Source organism: Ipomoea nil, unplaced genomic scaffold, assembly GCF_001879475.1.
Source record: "Ipomoea nil cultivar Tokyo-kokei standard unplaced genomic scaffold, Asagao_1.1 scaffold2975, whole genome shotgun sequence".
Taxonomy (NCBI): Eukaryota; Viridiplantae; Streptophyta; class Magnoliopsida; order Solanales; family Convolvulaceae; genus Ipomoea; species Ipomoea nil.
The window spans coordinates 2,567,500-2,575,713 of record NW_017619403.1 but is presented as its reverse complement, the minus strand read 5'-3'; the positions used below and the strand labels follow the sequence as shown (position 1 = coordinate 2,575,713).

The window sequence follows — 8,214 nt, the reverse complement described above, 5'->3', positions numbered from 1 at the left end:
AAGTAAAATACTACTTGTACTCTAAAATTCTACTCCTATTCATGCTTACCACGATGAGAACTAATTGTATTGTATTTTACTGAACTTAATTACAATGAGATCAGATGATGTGAATATATAGAGTAGAGAGTCACAGTGTGACAATGATAAGAAGTAGAGAGTCACAGTGTGACAAGGATAAGAAGTTTTAAACAGACTCATATACATAGAGTCCTAATACTCCCCCTCAAGCACAGTGTATACTAGTAACCTGTAGCTTGTCCCTTAAGGAAGAAAATCTAGGTCCAGGCAGAGCTTTGGTGAAGATATCAGCAAGTTGATCCTTTGTGGAGATGAAGTTGACTTGGATGTCGCCCGAAGCTACTCGATCACGAACAAAATGATAATCAATCTCTACATGCTTGGTGCGCGCATGAAAGATTGGATTGACACTCATATATGTAGCTCCTAGATTATCACACCATAATTTTGGAATGGAAATACCCGGAATCTGTATCTCACGCAGTAATGACATAATCCATAGAACCTCAGCACAAACATCTGCAAGAGCTTTGTATTCAGCCTCAGTGGATGACCTGGCAACAGTTCTCTATTTCTTGCAAACCCATGATATAAGATTACTCCCCAAGAAAACAGCAAAACCACTCGTGGATTTTCGATCGTCAGGACAACCAGCCCAATCAGAATCAGAGAAAGCATGAATGTCTCTAGATGAGCACCGTCGTATGCGTAAACCATGATCAACTGTTCCCTTAACATACTTGAGTACCCGTTTGAGCTGCTCCCAGTGTGATATGGTGGGAGCATGCATATGCTGGCATAACTGATTAACTGCAAAGGATAGGTCAGGTCGTGTGACAGTGAGATATTGCAGTGCTCCAGCTAGACTCCTGTACTGTGTGGGATCATCATATAGATCTGAATTAAAGGGGACAGTTTTCGAGACAGAGATAGGGGTAGAAAGGGGTTTGCATTCAGACATTCCAGCCCGTTTTAAAATATCATTCATATACCGTTGTTGAGATAAAATAATCCCATTGTTACTCTTAACTGTTTCAATACCCAGAAAGAAATTTGGTTCACCAAGATCTCTGATTTTGAATGTAGCAGACAGTTTGGACAAGAGCTGTGACATAATACCCTGATCACTTCCCATTACAAGAATGTCATCCACGTACACCAATAGATAAACCAAAACAGAGTCTTTAGAGTAATAGAACAGAGAGACATCTGTCTTGAATGCTTGAAAGCCAACCGATAGTAAGAACGTATGTAGTCGATTAAACCAAGCTCTGGGAGCTTGTTTTAACCCATACAGAGATCTTTTTAACAAACAAACATGATTCGGGAAGTTAGCATCAATATAACCAGGGGGTTGCTTCATATAAACTGTTTCAGCCAGATTACCATTCAGAAAAGCATTATGAACATCTAGTTGTTTGATAGACCACCCAGATGAGAAAGCTAGAGATAGAAGGAGTCTTACAGTCGTAGGCTTTACCACTGGACTAAAAGTGTCGAAGAAGTCCTGACCTGGAACCTGATTAAAACCTTTCACAACCAGCCTGGCTTTATGCCTTTCAATAGCACCATCAGCCTTTCTCTTCGTACGAAACACCCATTTACAGCCAATAATATTCATACCTGTAGTGGGTGGAACTAGAGACCATGTGTGGTTATGCAGGAGAGCATTGAATTTTTGGTCCATGGCTTCACGCCACTCAGGATATTTGACAGCTTGAGAGTGACATGTGGGTTCCGTGGGATGCACCTGAGCTGCTAAAGCAAAAAGATGAGCATCTGCGTTGCTGCGAGTGGCCATAGAGTGAGTACGGACATTGGGCCTGATGGACGGCCCACGTGGACGGCCTCGCCGGCGAGTAACAGGCTCCACAGGATCACCCAACGAGGCAGCCTGTCCGGGATCCACGGCTGGTTCGAATGAAGCAGGTAGCGGCGGTTCTGGCGGCTCATCATTGGACATGGCAGGAATATGTGTGCTGTGACTGAGAACAGATTCTGCCCAAGGTCCAGAAAACGGAGCAGATAGATCCTGCAAAGAAGTTTTAGTAGCAAAGGGAAAAACTTCTTCATCAAATCTGACATGCCTGCATGTGTAAATCTTATTAGTATGTAAGTCCATGCATCTGTACCCCCTAAATGACTCAGGATAACCTAGGAAGACACATGGAGAAGACCTGTATGACATCTTATGACGATTATATGGTCGAAGATGAGGGTAACATAAACACCCAAAGACACGAAGAAAAAGATAGGAAGGAGGGGATTTATGTAATAGGAGATGAGGACTGGAGTTATTTAATACAGAAGATGGCATTCAGTTAATTAAATAGACAGCAGTCTCAAAGGTAAAATCCCAAAATTTCAAAGGAACAGAGGCATGAGCTAGAAGAGCCAGACCAGTTTCAACAATGTGACGATGTTTTCGTTCAACACGACCATTCTGTTCATGTGTATAGGCACAGGATTGTCTATGTTGAATTCCTAATTGAACAAACGAAGAATGCAACTTTTTGTACTCAGCACCTAAATCAGACTGAATGGCCTTTATTTTGCAATTAAAGGACCGTTCAACAAGAGTACGAAATTTATCAAAAATGACATAAAGATCAGACTTTAATTTCATAGGGAAGAACCATGTATAACGGGAATAGTCATCCACAAAGATCACAAAGTAACGGAAGCCAGATGTAGATAAAGTGGGCGCAGGACCCCAAATGTCTGTGTAAATAAGATCCAGTACATGAGAACTAGAGGAAGCAACACGAGGGAGGGGAAAACGGACAGATTTGCCTAATTGACACGCATTGCATAAAGAATTAGTACAACGAATACTATCACGAGATCCACTAACTAAACAAGATCGAAGTATATGACTAAGAACACGGTTATGAGGATGACCCAAACGATTGTGCCAAGTGGAAGCCGAGGCACGAGCGGAAAGAAACGCTGACGGAGACGAACTAGGTAATGGAAGTGTGTATAGTCCCCCAGAACTATTGCCCCGAAGAAGTATTTCTTTGGTATTGATATCCTTCACAACAAAAAAAAGAGGGGTGAAACTCAAAAAAGACTTTATTATCGGATGCAAACTTCTGAACAGATAATAAAGAATTAGACAAACGTGGAACGTGAAGTATATCAGACAATGTGAATGATCTAGAAGGGGTATTAAAAGAAGCATGGCCAACATGACTAATAGATAAACCCATACCGTCACCGACACGCAAGGTGTCATTGCCAACATATTCTTCTGAGGTGGTCAAAGCAGCAATGTCCGGAGTAACATGATTAGTTGCCCCTGTATCCGGGATCCATGTCTGAGGAGTACCAACATCTGAATTATCTTGATATGTTAGATTGGCCTGAGGTGGGGAATCATACCGGTTATAGCATACATGAGCCTCGTGACCAGTCCGCCTACATATCTGGCACTGAACCTGATTGCCACCACTGTTGCGTCCGCGACCGCGGCCACCACGCCCACGGCCACCTTGCTGTCTACCGCCACCACCACGATTGGACCCGCCATTGCCACCGCCTGCTCGTTGACTGCCGCCACGGTTCTGACCTCCACGACCTGATCGGCCACCACCGCGCTGAACAGCAAGAGCCGCCGGAGCACTGCCGTAATCACGACTTGCGATAAATTCCTGGGCACCGAGGAAGTCCGCCAACTCCTGGAGCGTGACCGGCTGCCCACGGACGGCAAGAAACGCGGTGAGGGCACGGAATTCCGGTCTCAAGCCGCGAAAAACAAAGAGATTCTGATCGTCGAGGGAGACGACGCGGCCGGCGAGGGTGAGCTCTTCAACAATCACCTGAGCTCGCCCGATGTAATCCGCAACCGAAGAATCACCCTGGTCCAGTCCTTGCAACTGGCCGAGAAGGTTTAACGCGCGGGCGCGGGAGGAAGACGACAACGTCTGAATAATGGCCTCCCAAAGGGCACAACTCGTGCGACGTCCGACGGCGATTGGCATGACCTCGTCGGAGAGGGAGGAGACAAGCATGGACAACAATGCTTGATCTTGACGCATCCAAACGGCATAGGCGGGATTCGGCCGTGGCATGGCGTCGGCGGTGTCGGCGTCGGCAGCAAGAAGAACAGCCGGTGAGGGTTTCGTACCATCAACAAACCCCATTAGGTCATGCCCGTGAAGAAACGGGACGACTTGCGTACGCCAGAACAAATAATTCTTGTAGGTTAACTTCGTACTGATGAAGTGATGTGCGGTGGATAGCGACACAATTGACGACGAACTTGACGACATAGCAGCATCAGACACGGTCCGTTCGGAGGAATTAACAGATCCGTCAGCCATAGGGACGAGAGACAAAGAAAAAAAAAAAACCCTAGCTTACTGATACCAGATGAGAACTGATTGTATTGTATTTTACTGAACTTAATTACAATGAGATCAGATGATGTGAATATATAGAGTAGAGAGTCACAGTGTGACAATGATAAGAAGTAGAGAGTCACAGTGTGACAAGGATAAGAAGTTCTAAACAGACTCATATACATAGAGTCCTAATAACCACATAGTGTAATTGATGGAGTAAAATTTGAAAATTCCCAATAGAACTTATTTAGAAATGAAATGTAATCTCTTTTTTTTTTTAATACAATTAATAAGAGTGTGTTACCTGAATATGCACTTCTTTGTAGATTCTTCCACTTTTATTTGTTCTTCATGCTTACATGACATGTTTCAGTTCATTCGAGAGAAACAAAACAAAAAAAAAAAGTAAGTACATATAATTTGAACCATGTTAGATACCCTAACAATTGACACTCCATATTAGTCACTCTCCAACATGAAATACATAGATTCTTCATTAATTCATGAAGGGATTATCTAACTCACGGGTAATCCACCAAAATAAATAATGGTTTTTATTTTTTCTCCGTGAAGTGATAAAGATGAGAGTAATGAATTGTGTGTAGTGTATTCAGAATCAATAATCCACGTAACAATACAAAGAGTATATATGTACAATACAACCTACAACAAGAGACCTAATAGAAGTATAACACTAGAGTCTTATACACCCCATCAAGCACAAGGTTAGGCAACCGCAACATTGAGCTTGTTCCGAAAAAACTCAACCGCGATGCTGGAAGCGATTTAGTAAATATATCAGCAAGTTGCTCCTTCGTATAGATAAAATTGACCTGAAGCTCACCAGAGGCAACCTTATCACGCACAAAGTGAAAATCAATCTCCACGTGCTTCGTCCGCGCATGGAAAACAAGATTAGCACATAGATAGGTTGCATCCAAATTATCACACCACAAACGAGGAGGACTAATAGGTGGAAAACCAATTTCACGTAACAGTGAAACAATCCAAGTTACCTCAGCAATAACATCAACAATGGCCTTGTACTCAGCCTCGGTGAACAAACGAGCTACAGTTCTCTGCTTGCGGCATACCCACGAAACAAGATTAAAACCAACGAACACAGCGAAACCACTGGTGGACTTCTTCTCAATAGAACAACCAGCCTGGTCGAAATCTAAGAACGCATGCAAATCAGTGGACACCGAGGGAGCCAACTGTAAACCAAGGTGTAGCGTACCCTTCACATACCTCAACATCCGCTTGAGCAGACCCCAATGCTCAACTGTAGGCGAATACATGAACTGACACAAACGATTCACCGCATACGATAAGTCAGGCCTAGTAACAGTCAAGTACTGTAAAGCCCCTGCCAAACTCTGATATAGAGTAGGATTCTCAAAAAGAGCATTCGATGACTCCGAACGTGTAACAAACGCAAGAGTGGCAAGATTCTTGCAATCAGTCATCCCAGCTCGTTTTAGAATGGAATCCATATACATGCGCTGAGAAAGAATCATACCCCCGTCTATAGGCACAGTCTCAATGCTAAGGAAAAACCACGGTGACCCCAAGTCACGAATCTTAAATGCAAACGAAAGACGACCAAGTAAATTAAAACCGACACAAGCGTTGCATCATTACCCATAAGGATAATATCATCAACGTATACAAGCAAAAACACATGTGAGTCACCCACTGAGTAAAAGAACAACAAAACATCAGTTTTAGAAGACTTAAAACCAACTGAAACCAAGAAATCATGAAGCCTCTTAAACCACGCCCGTGGATCCTGTTTCAACCCATGCAAAGAACGTTGAAGATGACAAACATAGTCAGGATGAATAGAATCAGCATACCTAGGCGGCTGACGCATAAAAACAGTCTCAGACAGTCGCCCATTTAAAAACGCATTATGGACGTCAAGCTGACGCAAGGTCCAGCCACACGACAAAGCAAGAGATAATAAGAAACGTACCGTCATAGGCTTGACCACGAGACTAAAGATGTCAAAAAAGTCTTCTTCGACTATCTAATTAAAACCCTTGGCAACCAGATGCGTTTTATAGTGCTCAACCGAACCATCAGCTTTGCGCTTGGTCCGAAACACCCACTTGCAGCCGATAATGTTCATATAAGGTCGAGCCTACACCAACTTCTATGTATCATTGTTCAATAAAGCATGAACTCCTGGTCCATGGCCTCACGCCATTCTGGATGACGCACTGCGTGAGAGTAACACGTTGGATCAACAGAGTCAGTAGAAACCACCAAAGCCTGTACCTGCGAAACATCATCATGCGTCATATGACTCAACATCATGGGATGAGACCGCTGCAAGAGCACCGTGCGCGTCCTCTTCCTTCGAGTAACCGGGACAAGGGCAACCGGAGCAGGACCTGACACAGAACTAGCCTCACCAGCAATGTGAGAAACATCAGAAAAATCAACCTCACCAGCAGGAGCCACAGGACCAGCACCCCACGACATTACACTATCACCAAAAGAATCACTCGAGACCTTCACATAAGGAGCTGAAGTAAAAGGGAAAACACCCTCATCAAAACGCACATGGCGACAGATATAGATTTTACCAGTATTTAAGTACATATAACGATACCCCCTAAAAGACACAGGATAACCCAGAAATACACACAGGGCTGACCGAAACTCCATCTTATGCTTATTATACAGACGCAAATAAGGACAACAAAGACAACCAAAATCATGAAGAAAAGAATAAGTAGGAGTAGACTTAAAGATCATCGAATGCGGGCTAACAAAATTCAACACACAAGACGGCAAACGATTAATTAGATAGACAACCGTCTCAAACGCAAAATCCCAGTATTTAGAAGAAACAGAACTACGAGCCAGTAGAGCGAGGGCAGTCTCAACAACGTGTCGATGACGACGCTCTACACGATCGTTCTGCTCATGCATATAAGCACAAGAACGCCTATGAACAATACCTAGATACTGAAAAACAGAATGTTACTTTTGATATTCACCCCCTAAATCCGACTGTATAGATTTAATAGAATAGGAAAATAAATGTTCAACCATAGAATGAAACTGCTCAAAAACTTTATAAATATCATATTTCAAGCGTAAAGGAAATAGTCATGAATAACAAGTAAAGTCATCAACAAACAATACAAAATAACGATTTTCCACTGGATGACATAACAAGGACATGACCCCAAATATCAGTATAAACGAGATCAAGTACATGGCTACTACTATAATCAACCCTATCTAAATAAAATCTCGAAGACTTTCCCATTTTACAAGCAGAACATAACGACGACGAACTAACTTTATTTGAGCTAACATTAAGAGATGCACCGTCCTAGGCTTGACCACGGGACTAAAGGTGTCAAAAAAGTTTTCTCCGACTACCTGATTAAAACCCTTGGCAACACAGGATTGCATGGTCCTGCTGCACCCATGCAGCGTACGCGGGGTTCGCCGGAGGAGAAGTCGTATCACCATCAGCAGCCAAGGTCGCTGAGGTCATGGACGGGAACCGTCCACGAAACATAGGAGGTTCTGCCATCGAAGAAAAGGATCAGATGCGTCCTCCAAAAGAGATAATTTTGGCAGGTAAGCTTGATGGAGACGAAGTGGTGCGCGGAGGAAAGCGGGTTGGAGGCCACCGCCTGCAAGGAGCTGAGGCTGCCATTACCATACGTTCCGATGAGGCGGTACTGTGAGTGGCCATTAGGAAGAAAGGATCGACTAACCTACTGATACCAGATGAGAGTAGGAAACTGTGTGTAGTGTATTCAGAATCAATAATCTACGTAACAATACAAAGAGTGTATGTACAATACAACTTACAACA

The 8,214-nt window shown here is 43.4% G+C and overlaps 1 protein-coding gene across 1 annotated transcript; it reads right to left on the bottom strand.

Moving 5' to 3' along the window:
* Positions 1–5,044: 5,044 nt before the first annotated feature.
* LOC109163064 (uncharacterized mitochondrial protein AtMg00810-like) lies at positions 5,045–6,351 on the bottom strand. The gene is made up of 2 exons (XM_019311783.1): positions 6,040–6,351; positions 5,045–5,950 (listed from the first exon to the last, which is right to left on the bottom strand). Exons 1-2 carry the CDS (start codon positions 6,349–6,351, stop codon positions 5,045–5,047), a joined length of 1,218 nt encoding a protein of 405 aa, XP_019167328.1.
* Between the last annotated feature and the right edge of the window lie 1,863 nt (positions 6,352–8,214).